The sequence below is a fragment of the Aotus nancymaae genome, unplaced genomic scaffold, assembly GCF_030222135.1.
Source record: "Aotus nancymaae isolate 86718 unplaced genomic scaffold, 86718_ANA_hifiasm-v0.15.2.pri h1tg000067l, whole genome shotgun sequence".
Taxonomy (NCBI): Eukaryota; Metazoa; Chordata; class Mammalia; order Primates; family Aotidae; genus Aotus; species Aotus nancymaae.
In genome coordinates this window covers 6,196,276-6,218,025 of record NW_026988482.1, presented here as the reverse complement: position 1 = coordinate 6,218,025, position 21,750 = coordinate 6,196,276, and the positions used below count along the sequence as shown (strand labels likewise).

The following is a 21,750-nucleotide window of genomic DNA, read 5'->3' as shown; positions in this document are numbered from 1 at the left end:
ACAAGTTAAACAAGGCACTCCTGTGACAAATGGCATGTAATGCTGGTAAGATTAATGACAAAATCACACATTTCTTTCTTAACCAATCAGAGACTGTAATATAAAGAAGTAAGAAAAATAAGGCTCCAGCAATTCCTATTTGCATCTCTACCTTAAAATAAAAAAAATTTAAATTCAATGACAGATTTTCATCATTCTGGGAGAATATTTATTAGTGCATCAGGAAAGAAGGGAGATAGAAAGGTCCATACAGGCCAGGCGTGGTGGCTCACGCCTGTAATCCCAGCACTTTGGGAGGCCGAGGCAGGTGGATCACTTCAGGTCAGGAACTGGAGACCACCCTGGCTAACATGGTGAAACTCCGTCTCTACTAAAAATGCAAAAATAAGCTGGGTGTGGAGGCACGGGCCTGTAGTCCCAGCTACTGGGACGCTGAGGCAGGAGAACTGCTTGATCCTGGGAGACGAAGGTTGCAGTGAGCCGAGATTGCACCACTGCACTCCAGCTTGGGCAGCTGAGCAAACAGCTATCTCAAAAAAAAAAAAAAAAAAAAGTACATACAAAAATTTTTAGCCCTCATGTTTCTTTCTATATTGAGGCATTATTCCCCACGGTGCTGACTTGGATTACTAGAAGGGCTGACTTCAGAACTGCTGCTATTGCTTCAAGCTCAGTCTCGCTATGGCCAGTGTAACAGAAACTCCATCGTGAGTAACAGAGGACCAAAGAGATCTTTCTACAAACTTCACTTTATAATAGCGCTCACGTCAAAGATATTTTTGAAGTTTTTAATTTATAACTTCAAAGGGAGGACAGCTGTTAAATTTACTTTGTACATTATCAATTTCATACTTTTTTAAATGTGAAGAATTGCTTTGGTTATGAGATAATTACAAATTTAGAACTATCTGATGGGGAACAAGGGCATCAATTCTAACACGTGCCAGTCTACACTAAATATATAACCAGAACTGAGTAAGTAAATTCCCACTAAATACAAGTGGTATTTAATAAATCTAAAGTTGATTTGGGCTGATTTCCTTATTTATAAAAGTAAAAGCAAAATTCAAATGAATTTTAAGAAATTATGTTCAAAATGCTCTGTTTTCTGATACAAGTACCCCAGTTTGGAAAGATTTCCTTTAAAAAGGCACATGGGGATAGTTTCACAAACTGTGAATATACTATAAACTACTGGACTGTATACTTTAGAAGGGTGAATTTTATGGTATGTGAATTATATCTCAGTATAGCTATAATAAAATTAAAATGGTCTTTTTTCCCCTGGCTTTGCTATTAGCTTGGTGTGAAAGTAATTGTAGTTTTTGCCTAACGACAAAGTTCTCAATTACTTTTGCACCACCCTAATAAAATTTTAAACATTCAGTTCCTCGACAAGTCTTGATATTTAAGATCTTTCTGTTTCTCAAACAATAGTCCTGATGTTGAACAACATTTGTTCGCTTTGGATTTAACAGAAACATTTTTGGTTCAGATGCAGACATCACACCGGCCACTGGAATGATGGCTTCTTAACAACTGTCGGTATTGCTTACAGTGATATAAACTCAAAGTGGGCAGTATCATCTATGAAGAGCACCAATTTGGCTTTTAAAATAACTTCTTTTTTGCTATATAATTCACATATAATTACATAACACCTATTTTTAAACAACGTTCAAAATTATAATTATGGTTTACATAAACTCTGGATCTATTTTCAAAGTAAAACTGATATTAGGGCTATCACATATATGCTAATATATAGCCTATATCTTGTATAGGTAAAATGACAAATCAGAAGTATCCTACAAAAAGCCTTAAGACATTCTGTGTCTTTTGTCTAATTCTGAAAAAAAAAAAAAAAAAAAAAAAAAAACCAAATTTTTTTTCACTCCCAAGTGAAATTGTGGAACAGAGACCAAATTATGAAAATAAAATGTAAGTCTTCAAAAACGGATTTCCTGTCATGTCTGATATTAAGTAATTTACAAAAGACTCTAATGCCAAATTGTAGCCAAAATAGATGTCCATAACATATTTAGTAATATTTAGCCAAAATAGATGTCCATAATATATTTAGCCCTACAGAGAAAAACAAATGTGATTACTGCCACATAGTAAAAATGATTTTACATTATAAAAGTATTAAATATAAATAGGAATACACATGTATACTAGTTTAATTAATATTACTGAAGGGTACTGAATTCTCTGAGTTATGAAACTATGAGGTAACAGTGATTATAGTGTAATAATGGTGGTGGCACTAAGTTACAATTAATTTCAGAGCATGTATTATGTTTATAATTTCACCCACATAAGAAACAATATAATATGTGAAAATAAAAGGACTGCCTAGAAAAACAATGTACTCAATCAAAAGACATAACATAAAAGGAATCTGGGGAACAGGATCGAGTGTCTGAGTAATGACCCTGGAAGTGGAAGAAGTTAACTGAAATTGGCTGGCTGAGTACTAGATTATATTTTGTAAGATTGTGTTTGTATTATGCAAAATCTGAGCATTCCTTAAAGCAATGTTAATGTCACAGATACTTTGCAAATATGGAAATGTAGAAGAGAAGACCCCAGACATACATAGGACAAAATATCACAAAGGATAGTAGAAAGAGAGTGTACAGTTTAAGAGTTTAAGGAGAAAACTACTGTACTGGAATGAAGCTACTTCTATCTGACAATCCTCTGCTACAATGTAGCACAGGGAACTGATCATTTTTAACCTGATTATCTATGGCATCTCTAAGAAAAAAATTTTTTTTTTTTTTTTTTTGAGATGGAGTCTCACACTCTGTTGCCAGGCTAGACTGCAATGGTGTGATCTCGGCTCACTGCAACCTCTGACTCCCTGGTTCAAGGGATTCTCCTGCCTCAGTCTCCCAAATAGCTGGGATTACAGGCATGTGCCACCACATCCAGCTAATTTTTGTATTTTTAGTAGAGATGGGGTTTCACCATGTTGGCCACGATGGTCTTGAACCCCTGACCTCATGATCTACCTGCCTCGACCTCCCAAAGTGCTGGGATTACAGGGGTGAGCCACCACGCCCGGCAGAAAAAAATATTTTAAAACTCTACCATTTAAGTTGTTACACTGAACTGTTAAATTAAACATAGAATTCTTACATCTAATAAATCTTTGGTCACTGCATGTTTGAAATGGACGGGAACTGAAAGCTGGTCTAGATGGAAACTGCCTATCAAATGGCTTATTCAACCTTTCCTTCTAAGCTCAGGCCCACATACAGAAGAATCTTAACATTCTGATGAAAAAGAAAAGCCAGTATGGCGAGAAGCAAGCGAGCACAACTGAGATCTAGAACAAAAGAGGGAACGTTTGAGCCAGTGCCTAGCTTCACAACCCCGACCTTTCTCACGTCTCTTGGGAATGCCGCCCTCCCTCTTTTTCTCCTATTAGAACCTAAAGACCAGAAGTAGGGAAAGAGACAAGGAGGGAAAGAAAGAGAGAATACGAACACATGTGCTGGAACTTCTCCCAAGCAGAGGCAGGATCTAGTACAATCTAGGCTTCAGTGTTAGAAAGCAGAATTGAGAGAGAGGGGCCGGGCGCGGTGGCGCATGCCTGTAGTCCCAGCTACTCGGGAGGCTGAGGTGGGAGGATCGCTCGAGCCCAGGAGTTCTGGGCTGCAGTGCGCTATGCCGATCGGGTGTCCGCACTAAGTTCAGCATCAATATGGTGACCTCCCGGGAGAGAGAGGGAAGCCATATGCTGTTTGTCCTGTGGTCCAGGGAAAATGTCCATGCCCTTGATCCAGGAGTGTATATGTAAGAGCAGGAGGAGGAAGAAAGAAAAGAGCTATGAAAAGAACCAGGAAGAGCTGAACTCGGGAAGGATTCTCTTCCTCGTGGAGGTGAGGAAGCTACTCTATGACTGCTCTTGCTATTATTCCTCTCTGAGATCTCCATCAGCGAATATTCTATTTGTTTCTGACACAATAAAAAGAAAACATGCTAAGAAATCAGGAAAAATTAAAGGAAAGAAGTTGACAAAAACAAAGAAATAATAAATAGATCCTAATTGATGAAAATCTAAGCCAGATTTTATCTTCTATGTTATATGCTGTGATTTAATACAGAAATTATTGCATTCTCAGCCAGTCAATAGGTGAAATAAAGTTAGAGAACATTCCCTTTTCAAATCATATAAAAAATAAAAGCTTATCTTCAGAATATTTTAGGGAATAACAAAATATTTTGGAAGAATATAATCCATTTTTTTCTTTTTCCCTCTATAATCTTTCATCTTACAACTGTTAGGCCCACTTCAACTATATGCCACTGTGACAGTATTCTAGTATTCAAGATAACGATCACAAGTCACCCTGCAAACCAGGAGGCAGGACGGCTTCATCAGTTCAACCCTCAGCCATTGAACAGCTACTTTGTGCCAGGTACCATTCTAGATGGAAACAGTCCATTTTATAAAAATATGCCTTTTTACTCTAAATAAAATGTAGTATTCAGGTACTTCACTTTATCTCATTTATAAATTAGCTCAATTTGAAGATCAGAGTTGATTCCAGTACTTACTAGTATCAGAAATACCTCTGTACCTCCACTTCCTCATCTGAAAAAAAGGATAACGTTCTCTCTCTTTACACTGTATTTATGAGGGTTAAGTAAACTATTAAGGCTACTTTAAAAATACAAGACATATAACAAGCAATTGAGTGTGAAAGGGAGGTAAGGAGAAAACTAATTTGAAAAAAGATAGGGCAAGGTTAGCAGATAAATCATGGCATTTTGCTTTCTAGGAAACCATGATTTAACTACACAATCACTGTCCATCAACTAAAAGTAAACTAGCTATTCAAGAGACACAAAGGTATTTCTAGCCCTGACACCTGAAAGAGATTTCTCCTGTAGGCCCTAGGCATAAAGAAGACAACGAGACAATGTGTAACATAAAGTAATGTTCTCAACAACATCCGTACTCTAAGCACAATGTGTTTCGCTAACTAGAGTTAAAATACTGGAATAAATTTGAGCCCCAAATAAGCAGAACTTACTATAGCTCTCTATGACATAATCAGAGGTCTGACATAGCAAATTACTGCCCTCTTGATAACCTTTACTGATACTTCAAAGTATGACCCAACCTTTTATGACTCAGCCTACTAGAATATATATAAATTCATGAGCCAAGTCGTGTTGCATAGGATTTTGGGAGTATCTACATTAAATCTTCACATTTCTTCTCTATCACTTAGATTTGTTCTCTATCACTTAGAAGGTGGTACAGGTTGGTTAGTTTATTTTCTATTTTATTTATTTTTGAGACAGGGTCTTGTTCTGTCACCCAGGCTAGAGCACAGTGGTGCAATCATGGCTTTGACTTCAAGTCAAGTCAGCCTTGACTTCTGGGGCTCAAAAGATCCTCCCACCTCAGCCTCCTGAGTGGCTGAGACCACAAGTACATGCCACTATGCCCAACTAAGCTTTTACAAATTTTTTTTTGACACAAGCTATCCCTATATTACCTAGGCTGGTCTCGAACTCCTGGGCTCGAGGGATCCTCCCACCTCAGCCTCCAACAATGCTGGGATTACAGGGGTAAGCCACCATGTCCAGCCAGGTTGGCTAGTTTATACAGTTATGATTTAAACTAACAAAACTTAATCAAGAGTTTATTTATACTGATTTATTTTAAACAAACAAAAACAGTACTGCATAGGCACAACGTATCTAGCCTGTTTTGAGTAGTATAATTGTTCATCTAGTGATGGTTCATGAAAATATACACACCAGGCCAGGCATGGTGGCTCACACCTGTAATCCCAGCACTCTGGGAGGCCAAGGCGGGCAGATCATAAGGTCAGGAGTTGGAGACCAGCCTGGCTAATATGAAGCCCTGTCTCTACTAAAGATACAAAAAATTAGCCGGGCATGGTGGCACACATCCGTAATCCCAGCTACCTGGGAGGCTGAGGCAGAACTGCTTGAAGCCAGGAGGCAGAGGTTGCAGTAAACCGAGATCGGATTGTGCCATTGCACTCCAGCCTGGGTGACGGCGAAACTCCGTCTTAAAAAAAAAAAAAAAAAAAAAAGGTATATATACCAAAAAAAGAAGAGAGAGTGTGTGTGTGTGTGTTTGTATATACGTATATACATATATATAAATAACACACTTTTTGCTTTTAAAACCCATGTGTGTGTTTGTGTGTGTGTCTGTATACATAAACACACTTTTTGCTTTTAAAACCCATAAGTAGTATTGCTCTTTTGTTAGTTATGTTCTTTACCTCCAATATCCCGCCACGCAGACAAATAAATGATATATCCTTAGCATCTGTCTTGGAAAAGTTATTTTATTAGGTAAATGAACTGAAAACTGCTAAAGAATCAAATTTCTATAAATCAATATTTTTAAACCTATTCAAATTCGCAGAATTCATAGCAATGGTTTATACATAAACAAGAGGCTACCTGGGTTCAAAACAATTGAATCTGACAGGAAACGCATACTCACTTTCGCTGCAGCAGAAGGCAGTAATCAACTATGACAGGCACCATATCCTGCAGAGGAACCATAAAGAAAGCATCAGCCCCACAACCCTGTCCGATGGCTCACTGATAATGACAGCAGTCTGCTTAAGACGCTATTAGATTGTTAGAAGGATAGAATTTTACATCATGCTTTTGGTAAGCAATTTGGCGTTATGTGTCAAAGTCTGAAAAATAGAACATTGTGACCTAATAATTCTATTTCTGGAAGTGTACACTAAATGTGTTTAAGAATAAAAATTATTTTAATGCATTAAGGTTTTCACTGCATCTTTATAACAGAGGGAGCAGAAGAAGGAGGGGAAGGGAAAATGGGAAATAAAAAAATGAATTAAATTCAACAACATGGGAAAATATTAAGTAAATTTTGTTATTTAAAACACTAGATATATCTTACAAGCTTATAAAGAGTTTACAGTATCATTAAAATAAATACTAAGTGAAAATATGTTATTTGTCTCACAGATTTGTAAAGAAAACTTGCAAAGAATAAAGAAAAGCAGAATAGATCAAATTGATGATGGGATCCAGCTGGTTCTGCTGGTGGCTCAGGTAATTAAGGTTACCCATATTCTGTCACAATCCTCCAAACCTGCTATTTTAACAGTGATTTAACTTCTCAGTTTCATAATATTTTTATTGCTTTGAATTCATCATGTACAGACTCATATCAAGTAAATGGCAACCCATGATTTTGGCCCTTTTCAAAGGAAAGAGTCTGCGGGAAAAACAGTAGCTCATTATGTATGACTCGAAACTGTCAAGCAACCAAGCATCAAACTTCAGCAGCATTCTTTCCTTTTCTGCTGGCCACAGGGAAATGGTTTCCTTTTAAAAACCCTGGAAGGGTTATGTTCTAGGCAGAAATCTCATCACGAGGGAGAAGGCACTATGTGAAAAAGAGCTCTACATACTAACACCCGTCTGATAAAAAGGTCAAAACTAAGGAACTCTTATTATTCAAGAGGTGACTAAAGAAGGACCTACAATCCTGAAAGGATTATGGGGCTACCCCTGACTCATCCTGCTTCCTTTAATTTTGAATATGACTCATGACTACATTTAGATTTGATTCTTCAAAAACAGGAAGGAAAACTATAGATATGGAAAGTGTTAGAGCTATATCAAATCTCAACCCTGAATGAGAATACAGTGGGCTAGGTAACGGAGTTGGCAGCAGGAGGACTTCCCTAGAAATGCTAGAGAAAATAAACATCCTTTAAAATACACAGCTGACTCCTAAGCCAGTAAGGGCGATACCCAGGTCTAAAAGCAAAAACGGAACTGAAAACCAAAACAGGAAGTTCCAAGCTGTTACTGATCTTACCCTGCAGGCTTGTTGGTCACAGAAAAGCTTGGGTTTTAATGCCAGAAAGCAGCTGAGGTCTTAAACCCTTTTAAACAAAGGGAACTGAAGCAGAGACCTTTCTAAAACTGGGATTCTTAAAAAGCTGCATCCTCAAGGAAAGGAAATTAGAAAAAAAAATCTGCCTGTTGAGATAGGAGATGACAAGGAATTTTGTCTGTCTCAGCCGGGGCTCAGAGAGGGCAAATTTATACTCACCAAGAATCTGTAACAAAGACCCTGTCTACGGTAGAGCTGGGATTTGAATTTACGCAATCTCCTTAGCATAGGAACAACTGAGCCAAGAGGTTCACATAAAAAGTGATTCTGGGCCGGGCGCGGTGGCTCAAGCCCGTAATCCCAGCACTTTGGGAGGCCGAGGCGGGTGGATCAAGAGGTCGAGAGATTGAGACCATCCTGGTCAACACTGTGAAACCCCGTCTCTACTAATACAAAAAAATTAGCTGGGCACGGTGGCGCGTGCCTGTAATCCCAGCTACTCAGGAGGCTGAGGCAGGAGAATTGCCTGAACCCAGGAGGCGGAGGTTGCGGTGGGCCGAGATCGCGCCATTGCACTCCAGCCTGGGTAACAAGAGCGAGACTCCGTCTCAAAAAAAAAAAAAAAAGTGATTCTGAAAAAGGATATTCCTCAGAGACTTGAAAGAAACAAGTTCAAAAACTCCCCAGAGATCACCCCAAACACAGGTAAAATAACTACCGATAAAGTCCTATTAAAGATGTGCTCAAAATAAAATATTTGAAAACACTTCATTAAATAATGCACCATACACGAATGTCTAGAGGAACTACGAAGGGCAGTAGTATACCCCCAAAACTTCAAATAATGTAATTATCAGGTAGAAGTTATTTTTTAGGTATATGTAAAATAATTAACGGCATAAAATAAGGAATTAAGTGCCAGTACTAAGTACTATGGATAGACTATAGGGTTTAATGGAGTGTGAAATCATCAGATTTATACACCTAGATCACTATGGTGACTGCATGGTAGGAGCATCCGAAAAACCAGACTAGAAACAAAGGCTGCTACAGTCATCAAAGAAAAAAAATGATGGACTACACGAGAGTAGTGACAGCAGGTATAAAGACAGTGGACAGAATTATTTATAACTGCAGGGTTTGTTAACAGATCGATCATGGTTTGGAAGGCATTGAGAGAAGTCTGTAACTCCTAGGTTTCTGTTTTAAGTGATGGTTGAATGAAGAGGTCACAAAATGAGATAAGCAATGTGGGAGGAGGTGTTAGAAGGAAGAAGCTAAGTACAATCTGGTGCATAGCAGATTTGAGGAACACCTTTACTTTGATGTTGAATAATAAGAAATTGAGTACAGTAATCTCAGCAATGATTTAGTTCTTCCTTCTTGAAAGCCTATATCCTGTAGATATCTGTGAGTGCATGCCCTTCTGACTTTAAACCTCAGTGACTTTTCCTGAATCTGTTTCTATCCTTCGACCATTTCATAAATACTGGTCTTCCTAAAGATTCAGTCCATTGTCAACTGCTTTCATCTCTATTGTCCTTGGACAATTTTATTTCTATTTATTGCTTCCTCTGATAACTCAGAAATCTGAAATTCTAACCCAGATATTTCAGACTGACCAGGCGTGGTGGCTCACGCCTGTAATCCCAGCACTTTGGGAGTCCAAGGTGGCCAGATCACCTGAGGTCAGGAGTTTGAGACCAGCCTGACCAACATGGAGAAACCCTGTGTCTACTAAAAATATAAAATTAGCCAGGCATGCTGGTGCACACCTGTAATCCCAGCTACTCAGGAGGCTGAGACAGAAGAATCGATTGAACCTGGAAGGCAGACGTTGTGGTGAGCCAAGATTGCTCCACTGCACTCCCGCCTGGGCAACAAGAGCAAAACACCATCTCAAAAAAAAAAAAAAAATTCACAATTACATAAAAGGAATTATACTTCATGATCAAGTGAAGTTTATTCCAGGATGCAAGACTGGTTCAATATTCAAAAACCAGTTATAATGTACCATATTAATAGCCTAAAGAAAAAAATCACATGATCATGTCAATTACATTAAAAAAGCATCTGACAAAATCCAGTATCCATTCATGAAAATCCTCTTAGAAAAACTGTAATAGAGGGGGAACTTCCTCAACTTGATAAACAGTAACTACAAAAAACCTACAGCTAATATTATACTTCATGGTGAAAATCTGAATGTTTTTACCCTAAGACTGGGAACAAAGCAAGGATGTCTGCTCTCACCTCTCTTCAATACAATGCTAAAGTCTTAGCCCCTGCAACAGGCAAGCAAAGGAAAAACAGAGCACATAGATTGGGAAGGAAAAAATAAAACTGTCTATGTTGGCAGATGACATGATTGTCCACATAGAATATCCCAAGGAATCTACAAAAAGCCTTCTAGAATAAATGAGTTCTACAAAATTGCAGAATATAGGATAAACATTCTATATGCCATTACTGAACATATAAATCCAAAATTAGAATTTCAGTACCATTTATAACTGCTAAAAAAAAAAATAAGAAACGTGGTGTAAATCTAAAAAACCATGTGTAGCACCTGCATACTAAAAACTACAAAGAAATGAAATAAATGGAAAAACTAAGAGACTCGGCATAGTAAAAGTATCAATTCTCCTCAAACTGATATGTGTAATGTAATTTATATCAAAATTGCCACAAGATTTTGTGTAGATATAGACAAGATTATTTCAAAATTTATATGGAGAGGCAAAGAAATTAGAATAGTTGAAACAATTTCCATAAAGGAGGAGGAATCAATCTACCCAATTTCAAGACTTACGCAGCTACAGTTATCAAGACTATGTGGTACTGGCAGGGGGATGGGCACAGAGATCAGTGGAACAAAACAGAGAACCTAGACAGCCCTGCGGATTTTTGACAAAGCTGGCAAAGCAACTGAGCGGAGGAAAGAAGGAAAGATCGCCTTTTCAACAAATAATGCCGGAGTAGAGGACCTTCCTAAAACTGAGATTCTTAACAAGCGGCGTCCTCAGTGAAAGGAAATTAGAAAAAATATAGAGAGATATCCATACATACACAAAAAGGAACTTCAACCTGTCTCATAGCTTATGTCAAAATTAACTCAAAATGGATCACACATTTAAGTGACACAAAAAACTAAAAACCTTCCAGAAAAAAAAAAAGAGAGAAAATCTTCAGGATCTCAGGCTAGGCAACAGTGTCTGAGACTTGATTTCAAAATCACAATCTATACAAGGAAACGCTGACAAATCGGACTTCATCAAAATTAAAACCTTTGCTTTGCAAAAGATCCTGTTAAGAGGATAAACAGAAAGCTAAGAAGTAGGAGAACTATGTCCAATAAAGGACTAGTGCCTTGAATATGTTAAAACTCCCAAAATTCAACAGTGTAATGAGAAACAATCCAGCTAGAAGAGAGGCAAAATCCATGCAGAAGCATCTCACGAAAGAAGATATACATGTGGCACCAAGCACGGTGGCTCACACTTGTAATCCCAGCACTTTGGGAGGATGACGCAGGCAGATCACCTGAGGTCAGAAGTTTGACACCAGCCTGACCAACATGGAGATACCCCCTCTCTCCTAAAAATACAAAAAATTAGCTGGGCATGGTGGTGCATGCTGGCAATCCCAGCTAACTTGGGAGGCTGAGGCAGAAGAATCCTTGAACCCAGGAGGCGGAGGTTGCAGTGAGCCAAGATCACACCATTGCACTCCAGCCTGGGCAACAAGAGCGAAAATCTATCTAAAAAAAAAAAAAAAAAGATATACATGTGGCAAATAAGCACATGAAATATAGCTATAAAAGGGTAAAATGAGGAATCCGAGTGGTAATGAAAATGTTCTGTATCTTCACCTTATCAACATCAATATCCTGGTTATGTGACTGAACTATAGTTTTACAGGATAACCTCTTACTGGGGAAAACTGGTTTCAGGATATGGGACCTCTTTGCATTATTTCTTGCAACTGAATATGAATCTACAAATATCACAAAATTACAAATTTAATTTAAAAAAGAAAACAAAATACACATAATCCTTATGTATGCCACTAACTGTTCCTAACTCACTTAATTAAGGCAAAACCATCCAAATTAACACTTTGAATCTGGCTTCTTAAACCAGGTCTTTATCAATTTTGAACATTTAAAACCATAAGTAAAACAGTGTATTAGTTAAAGCCAAATCTATTTCCATTAATATAAGCTTTCCTTCCCAGAATCAGATTACAGAGAGAGAAACTATATTGTCCAGTGGGTAATCCCTGATGTCAATCTCCTGGATGCCTGAAAATGAGGGATCAGTAGCTCTCCATCTCCCCACTGGCAAGGGCTACACAGACTCAACTTCCTACAGAGTCTTCACAGAGTGGCCTTGCTCCACAGAGCTAGGCAGCTGGCATTTCCAGGACTAGTAAACAACCAACCATCTTGAGTAGCTGTGCCCAAGCTCAGATAATATCCCTCTAAACTCATTTGGAAGGCTCCTCTCATGAGAGCCCTGAAAGAAAGCAGAAGCAAAGCCCTCAGTCCATCACCCAGACCCAGTCTACACACGCCTCTCTAAGGGATGCTGAGAGATCAAGGGCTTTTGAGATAGACACCATGAGCAACGCCTGCTTTAGGATTATTAGGAATATTCCACTCAGTCTCAAAAGCTTGCAGGATGCAAGAAATCACTGAATTTGGGATCTCCAAAATCTAAAAAAGGAAAACAAGTAACTACTTCTCTAATCTCTTCTTAGTGTATGACCCTAAAATTGGCCAAAAAAGATTGCTTCTCTTGTCATTTATTCATGTATAATTAAGATTTATTAAAGAAGGCAATGTGCGTATGCAAATAAAACACTGAGCTGACAGATAACCTAAATTTAAGCCTGTCAATGGTTTGAGTGACTGAATAGGTCATTTTATTGCATTGTGACTATCTTACCATCTGTGAAGTAAAGATATAATCTCTGGTTTTCCCTATTTCATGGGATGCTTTGAAAAGAAATAACAGATGCAGATTCCTTTGCTTTCTGGAGCGATGGTACTAATTCTCTTAATTTATATTCTAAAATTCTACCAGATAATGAAAACTTCATTGTGTGAAAATGATTCAAAATTATATATACATATATATGTACACACACACACACCCCAAAACAGATCAACATATCTACACACACATATACACACACAGCTAAATCTCCACGGGCTATGAGAGCTAGGCAGCTGGCATTCCCACAATCGGAGTACAAACATCCCAAGCAGTAACATAGAAGATCTCTCTGTGTGGGTATGTGTGTATGTATTTTTCCTGTCTTTTCTCATGTATGATGATAAAATAATCTAGGAAAGACCTGACTCCTCAGAACCAGCACTTTAATCAAGCCTCAGGGGCAGGGCAATGTGCTCACTTTCCTTTCCTCACATCTTCTCAGAGGAAGCATGGGCGAGACAAGGAAAGCTCCCACTGCCTCTCTCTGTGTTCGGCTTTCAGTCACTGTCCACTCTTTGACATTACCTCTTAACGCAAAAATATTTGCCTACAGCTGCTATAAAAATAGGCTTGAATTATCTGACCCTTATAGAAATGCTAAATGAAGCTGGGAGGAAAGCTTAGTAATGATTAACATAAGGCTTCATTAAGATCTTTTAAGCCGAGCATGGTGGCTCACATCTGTAATCCCAGCACTTTGGGAGGCCAAGGTGGGTGAATCACCCGAGGTCAGGACTTCGAGACCAGCCTGGCCAACACAGCGAAACCTCGTCTCTACTAAAAGTACAAAAATTAGCCAGGCATGGTGACAGGCACCTGTAATCCCAGCTACTCAGGAGGCTGAGGCAGGAGAATAGCTTGAACACAGGAGGCCGAGGTTGTGTGAGACAAGATCGTGCCATTGCACTCCAGCCTGGGCGACAATAGCAAGACTCGTGCCTATAATCCCAGCATTTTGGGAGGCCGAGGCGAGTGGATCACGAGGTCAGGAGTTTGAGAGCAGCCTGGCCAACACAGTGAAACCCCGTCAACATAGTGAAAAATTAGCGGAGTATGGTAGTGGGCACCTGTGTTCCCAGCTACCTGGAAGGCTAAGGCAGGAGAATCACTCAAACCCAGGAGGCCACAGTTGCGGTGAGCCGAGATCACACCACTGCACTGCAGCCCAGTCAAGAGTTCGAGACTCTGTCTCCAAAAAAAAAAAAAATCTTTTAAAATTTTATTTTTTAAGCTTGATTCACATTACATCATTAAAATGTCTCATATTTATACTTCTACCTTGTTTCAAAAACAAATAAATACATATATATATTAAGTGTAGCAAAATAAAATAACCCAAAATACTGCTTCCACAGTTAACCGATTAGTTTCTTAGTTTGAAAACACTGCTGGCAACTCCAATCAGTCAATCATTCAGGTTTGTTTGCCATGGTTACGCTAAAATTCATTTCTATTTTCTTTTTCATACATTTTGGTATCTTCCCAAAACTTGTAAATTACGGCGTCCTCTCTATTTCGAAGTGAGTTACATAACAACACATTGGTCTGAGATTATCGAAGAATAAACCGTGGGATGAAACACAGTACAGCACAGGGTCGAGGCTCCTGAGCCAGACAGCGGGTGTATACCTATGGTGGTTCTATTTACTAGTTCAACGATACTGAGCAAGTTCCTCAACCTCTTGCGTGTCTATTTACTTTGCGAAATGGAGGTAAGTAACTACTGCTCCTTAAGTGTGTTACAAGGATTAAATAAGATGGCCATCAGGCATACAGCACACGACGACGTGAGCCATAATTACGGCATACGTGTTGCAAATACTAAGGTCTACATTTGGTTCTTAGTTCAAACCTCTTAGAGTTAGATTAAAAACATATCTTCAAGGCAAGCACTGTATACAACGTAAATCCGTATATTTTTTAAAAATTCCCTCAACAACTATTTATCAAGAACACTAAACCAGATGCTGGGAATATGGCAATGACAAAAATCAGACATGCTCCTAAACTTACACAGGTCCCTAAATATATACAGGCTAGCTGCAGAAGACTGACATTGAATGAGTAACTTCAGTGCATAGTATTTTAGAAAGAAATGGATCCAAGTTAATCTGGGGGACAGTTACACCAAGACCTGAAAATAAGCAGGAGCTAGTTGAGCTACAAAGAAATGAGACAGGACTTTTAATACAGAGAGAACAATGTGGACAAAGACTCTGGGTTAAGAGAGAACAAGGCATTAAGAAGCTGAAAAGAACTCTAGTATCATAGGAATATAGAGAGTTAGAGGCAGTTAGGCAAGCAGAGACCATATAGGGCCTTAGAAAATGTTAGGGAATTTAGTCTCCACCTCAGAAACAACAGGAAGTCCTTAAAATATTTTAAAATTAGGAATGCATCAGGCCGGGCGTGGTGGCTCACGCCTGCAATCCCAGCACTTTGGGAGGCAGAGGCAGGGAGATCACCTGAGATCAGGAGTTCAAGATCAGCTTGGTCAACATGGTGAAACTCTGTCTCTACTAAAAATGCAAAAATTAGCCTAGTGTGGTGGCACACACCTATAATCCCAGCTACTTGGGAGGCTGAGGCAGGAGAATCTCTGGAACCCAGAAGGCGGAGGTTGCAGTGAGCCTAGATGGTGCCACTGTACTCCAGCCTGGGCCACAGAGCAAGACTCCATCTCAGAGAAAAGATATATATATATATATATATATATATATATTAGGGAAGCATCATATCTAGATTTGATACACATTTCTCTCTGGTTGCTGTGTAGAAAATGGAATGAAGTACAGTAAGAATGTGTACAAGGAGATCAACTTGGAGAATTCTGTAATATACCAAGAGGGAGATGATGGGCACTTAGACTAGGATAGTGGCAGAATTAACAGCGTTGTGGAAACAGATGAGAGAAATAGTCAGGAGGCAGAAAAGACAGGAACAAGTAAAGACAAGAATCACTCAATTCGCTTTAGGTGCATGGCGGATCCACTCACTAACAAAGGAATCTGCAGAAAAGGCTTTGTGAGGAAACAGTCATCGAGTCTGAGGTACCTACAGAACATCCAAGCAGAAATGCAAAGGGCAACTCAGTATACAGATCTCAGAGTTCAGAAGAGCAATCTAGGTTGTGAACACTGGTTAGTCACGTGCCTGTATCACCCAGGTAACAGAATGTAAAGCAGTGATTCTTAAGCTTTACTGTGCTTAAGAGACATCTTGAGAGCTGACTACAATCCTGTTCACCAACCCCAGAGCATGGGAAATAAGAAAAAGTATTTTTAACAAATATCTTCAAATGATTTTGAGATAAATGGTACACAGACATCTTGAGAAACATTGATATAAAAACACAAGAGAAGGGTATTGTGAAGAATCCTAACATTTCTCAGTTAGTAAAAGAAAAGTTAGAAGAATAAACAAAGAAAATCAATAAGCAGTCAGAGAGCTAGGGAAAAAACTGGAATGCATGATATCAGGGGAGCCAAAAAGGAAGACTGTTTCAAGAAGTCTTCAGGTGTTGCATGCTGCTGAGGACCAGTAAGATGAGAATAAAAGGGCCACAGAATTCAGAGATGTGGAAAGGTTAAGGGATGAGAAGGAGGGAAGGAAATGGAGACAACTTTTTTTTTTAGACAGGGTCTTGCTCTATCTATCACCTAGGTTGGAGTACAGTGGTGTGATCTTGGCTCACTGCAGCCTCGACCTCCTAGACTCCAGCAAACCTCCCACCTCAGCCTCCAGAGTAGCTGGGACTACAGCTGTGCACCACCACTACTGACTAATTTTTGTATTTTTAAAATTTTTTTGTAGAGACAAGGTTTCACTATGTTTCCAAGGTGGTCTCAAACTCCTGAGCTCAAGTGATCCACCTGCTTCAGTCTCCCAAAGTGAAGAATCCTAACATTTCTTGGTTTCTGGTTTCTGGGGTTATAGGTGTGAGCCATCATCCCTGGCCAGAGAAAACTCTTGTGAGACGTTTGGCTCTATAAAGGGTGGGTGAAGAAGAAAGCACAGGATGTTAGAGACAGCGTGGAGTAAAAAAAGAATCTGTTTGCTGCGTGACTTAGTTTTAGGACGGGAAACACTTGAACATAGATAAATGCATATGAGGAAAGCCAGAAGGAAAGCCAAATCTCAAGCTGTATGAAGCAGAAAACACTTTAACTCCTTTTTATCCTACTGTAATAGTTATGATACAAATAAATTATAAATACAGGTTGAAATATTTTCTTAGATAAATGCCACAAGCTGTCCAAAATGTTACAAGATCCAAAAGTTACCTTCTATAACTAAGACAGGACAAATACTGATTGATCCTCGAAGAAAAGCAGAACTAGTGAAGGCACCTCACCAAGGGTAAAGATTAAAACTGAGGCAGCAGGCAGGAGGCGCCACCTGCTGGTAAAACAAATTCTCAGTATTGTGACTGTGACAGAAATCCGTCTTAACAGGAATTTCAGCTAACTGGAGTCTCTACTGGAGGTTACTTATGTCTCCCATAACAGCTACTTGAGACTGATACAGAATCTGAGTTCCGCCCACTGAGTAAAAAAAAAAGTATTTTAAAAACACTTCTATCAGTTGGTCATCCTGCCTTTATTTGAATACATTCCAGAATAAGAGACGCGTCTTATTTGGTGTGCTTTTGCAGTGGCTGGTACTTGTTCCTTTCTGTGTTTAGTGTTTCTTTCAGGAGCTCTCATAAGCACCTATGCAACAACCCTGCATGCCCTGCACATGTGTCCCAGAACCTAAAGTAAAATAAAATTAAAGAAAGAGATGCATCTTATTTTAAATTTAAAATGTTTAAAAAGACCTACTGGTACATCATGAGTAGGTCATTTTAAACTGAAACGCATCTTCTCCCAATTTCTACTCACCTATATACGAGGCCTTCCCTCTGCAGCAATACGGCTAATCCCACTGGACAGCTGGCCACCATCTACAGGCAGGCGTGTCTCCACTCGCTTTCTCCTCAGATTAAACAACTCAGTGTTTGTTTTAACTGTGTTTTTAAAACCTTCCACCATCTCAGCTGTGGGATGTGGCTGAGTTTATCAACAGCCTACAAAATGCCTTGCGGTTTTATTTCCAACAGGCCGCCCAGTAGTACTGGCACTTTCCTTTATCTGGGCCTTAACACTATTGGCTCAGAGTAAGTTTGTGGTCAACTAAAATCCTGTCCAGCTAGATCTTCCCAATCCAGTACTCACAGAATTGGATTATATGAACCTAATGAATCTAAGTCTTGATGTTAATCTTCATTAAATTTCATCTCATGATGATTCTGATTGCACTTTCTTGTCAAGATCACTTTGAACCTTGATTCTTGGTGCTACCTAGATTTGACAGGCCAGTTGCTAAATCTTCATCCACATTAAACATTTGGGTATGAGAGTCCTGGGCCGGTCACGGTGGCTCACGCCTATAATCCCAGCACTTTGGGAGGCTGAGGCAGGTAGATCACAAGGTCAGAAGTTAGAGACCAGTCTGGCCAACATAGTGAAATCCGGTCCCTACTAAAAATACAAAAAATTAGCCAGGTGTGGTGGTGTGCACCTGTAATCCCAGCTACTCGAGAGGCTGAGGAGGAGAATAGCGTGAACCCGGGAGGCAGAATTTGCAGTGAGCCGAGATCATGCCATTGTACTCCAGCCTAGGCAATGGTGTGAGACTGTCTCAAAAAGAAAAAAGACTGTCTCAGAAAGAGTCCTAAGATGTAATTAATAAATACTAAGCCACCAAAGAATATTTTGGGTAAGGATATTTATCTAGCTGCAAATCTATTTACTATTTACTAATCTATTTCAGCTACAAAGATAATGGAAAAATTAGGCAAATGCTTTAACGAAATCAATTATATCACAGGCATTCCAGGAATATACTATCTTCATACTCCTTTCAAAGAGGTAATTATATGAGTTTAACATGGTTGTTTTGAGGTGAATTCGAGGAAAACATTCACAAATCACACGGGGAATGTCAGCAGATAGTCTCTAAAGTCCACTCTACTTTAAAAAGCACTTTAAGAGTCAACCTATATAATTATTTCATGATTAAGTATGATTAAACACTTAAAACAACAGATTGGTGGCTGACAGTGCCTGCATTTCGCCCATCGTAATGCACTGAAGGTCACATTTTCCAGAAGAAAACTGTCCTCCTGAATGGAATAAATTGTATCTCCCTGAATATACTTCACACTTAAGGATGTCTTATTTGAAAATTGATCCAAAGTTACTTGCAAATGATTGCAAATGATTCATGTTTCAGATTGTTTCAATGGTATCATGGGTTATAATTCTACTGAGTCATCAGAGTTGAACAATCATAATGAAATTACATATTCCATGTGGTAGGCTTCCGTTTTTCAATATGCTTATCTGGACTTTTCCACTTAAAAGCCATTCTCTGCGGTCATGAAAGTGGAGTCAAAATAAGGAGCTTTGTTCTATGGTACAGTGTGGCAGTCTGGATGTGAACCCTGAAGCCCACTGCTTGAATTCAAATCCTAGCTCTCTCATGTATTAGCTCTGTGACCTGGAACAGATCATTTCACCTCTCTGCCTTGACATAATTTACAAATGTGAATAGTAACAGTACCCACCTTACAGAGTTGTGATAAGAATGAAATGAGTTAATAAGCATGTATGAAGGGTCTGTAACAGTGCCTGCTACACAGTTAAGTGTTAAACGGTTTAGATGCTCGCTGTAATTCTCATTCTTGGTCATTTATTAACATCACACCTTCTCACACATCTTCTCCCTGTGCTTGCTCTTAAAATAACAGTATAGTACAATGAGTAGTTAAGAACTGGGCTTTGAAGTCAGAAAGACCTGGATGTGAGTCCTGGCCCCACCATTTACTGCAATATTGCTGCAATCTTACTGAGGGGACTGAAAATGACATCTACTCTCTGGGGTTGTTGTGAGAATAAAAATGCATGTCACACACTTTACATAGTATGTGCTCAGTAAATTTTTGTTAAAAATCCCTATTTTGTGCTCCGTAGTATTCTGGTAGGCACAATCTGGACCATATCATTCTCTTTCTGATAGTCTTACAAGTTCATGGTGCTTTTGGTATGTATCTTTAGTTATGTGCCTTCCTCCATCTTTACAGATGTTCTGTGATTGGCAGTTAGAACCTTTAACAGTACTTTCTCCTTGAATGGTCACAATTTTAGAATTTCCTGTTCTTTGTGAACCCATTCTTTTTTTGGAGCCTGTAGCCATGTGACTGTGCCCATATTTTTTCTGAGATATTTGCTTTCTAAAGTACAGAACTCATGCTCTGTATATTTTTCATTATTATGATTGTTAAAGTGATAATTTTTCTCTCAAGGGTCTATCTCTTCTACTTCTCCAATCATTAGTAAAAATTAAATCCAGAACAATAGTTCCCTCCATTGTTTCCTTTACCTCCTATGAGACTAAATTACTGATATATCAAAAATGTTATCAGATACTCTTACCAACAGAATGAAACCTCTCACAGGTAGCTAGCTGGTTACAGAGCACATCACTACTAACATTGTTTCTCTGTATGTTCTGCAATCTGCATCAGAACCACCATCTACAGTTCCTGTCATCTGAGATTCTTCGCTATTTCTCCATCAGAACATCACCTTTGTTCCTTTCATCTTTTAGAAAGAAGCTCTCTACCACATTTTTCCCCAATACGGTGGTTTCTATATTCTCCACACACAGGCACATACTTGTTCCATTCACTCCTCCTAGCTTTTTCTACTAGATAATCTTTTTCAACAAAGTGTACCTTCCAATGGCCAGAGTTCCTACAACCTCTTGGTGATAGGTATATTCTTGTTCTAACATTAAGTCTGCTATCTGTACTGCACTGGTATGCACAAGTATTTATATATAAGGTATTGTTTCCAAACAGTTTGGTTTCCAAATGCTTTCTACCATATGTTTTCTTCCTAAGTTATTTATTTTTATAATTTTATCTAGGCGTATTTTTCTTCCTCTACTGATAAATTTAATAAGAGTCCAGCCAAACAGAGTAGTAACAGTTACTACCAGAGGCTCACTAATGTGGCATTAAACAGTACAGTTCAGGAAGCCAAATGCTTCTCTAATACCAGTCAACTCTTAACTGCCATATCTATTCTTGTCTTCCAATGTTAAGAGCAGCAAATAGCATATGAAAAGACAGGACCTGTGCCTGCTCTTCAGAACTTCGAAATCCCTAGATTTCTTCTAAATATTTCCATTAATGTAAACAAAAATAATCATCCTGACTAGACTACAAAGTTTAGGATAAAGACCATGTAAACTGTACTCACTATTGCCCAGTGCCAAGTACGTATTAGACCACAGGAGGCACACGTTAGCCAAATCCTGCCCAAAGCCTGCTTCTGTGTTGTTCACAGCTAAGAATGGACTTTACAATTTTAAGGGGTTGTTTAAAAAAAAATCAAAAAGAAGAAAAAGATGTGACAGAGACCACTGTAGCCTGCAAAGCCTAAAATCTGCCATCTGAGTCTTTTTAGAAAAAGTCTGCTGACCCCTGTATTGAACACTCAAATGTCTGTTAAAAGAGGAGGTAGGGAGAGGGACGGGAGCAGTAGCAACGGGGAACAGAGATGTGCAACACGTATAACCGGAGAACACTGCAAAGAGTAAAGGCTGCATGATAAATACCACGTGGATCTGTAAAGTGTCTCCTGCTTCCATTTTCATTAAGTTCCAAGATAAACTAAAGGTCTTCCATTAGCATATTTTATAGATCATATATATATGCACACATATATATATTAATTGCTCTATTATTCTTAAGTCACAGGTGCTCCTAGGAGAACTAAATTTAAACCTTGGCAGTACTAAATAACCTAG

At 38.8% G+C, this 21,750-nt stretch overlaps 1 protein-coding gene across 9 annotated transcripts in view; it reads right to left on the bottom strand.

Moving 5' to 3' along the window:
• VPS8 (VPS8 subunit of CORVET complex) overlaps positions 1 to 21,750 on the bottom strand; it is a 353,273-nt gene that overhangs the window by 169,785 nt on the left and 161,738 nt on the right. For 8 of the 9 annotated variants that reach the window (XM_064366881.1, XM_064366879.1, XM_021674475.2 and 5 more), the window contains one exon: positions 6,512 to 6,558. In XM_064366881.1, the coding sequence (XP_064222951.1) occupies positions 6,512 to 6,558 (47 nt within the window). Of the gene's footprint in view, positions 1 to 4,572; positions 4,610 to 6,511; positions 6,559 to 21,750 lie in introns of those variants that run through there. The other variant, XM_021674478.2, reaches the window with a different exon arrangement.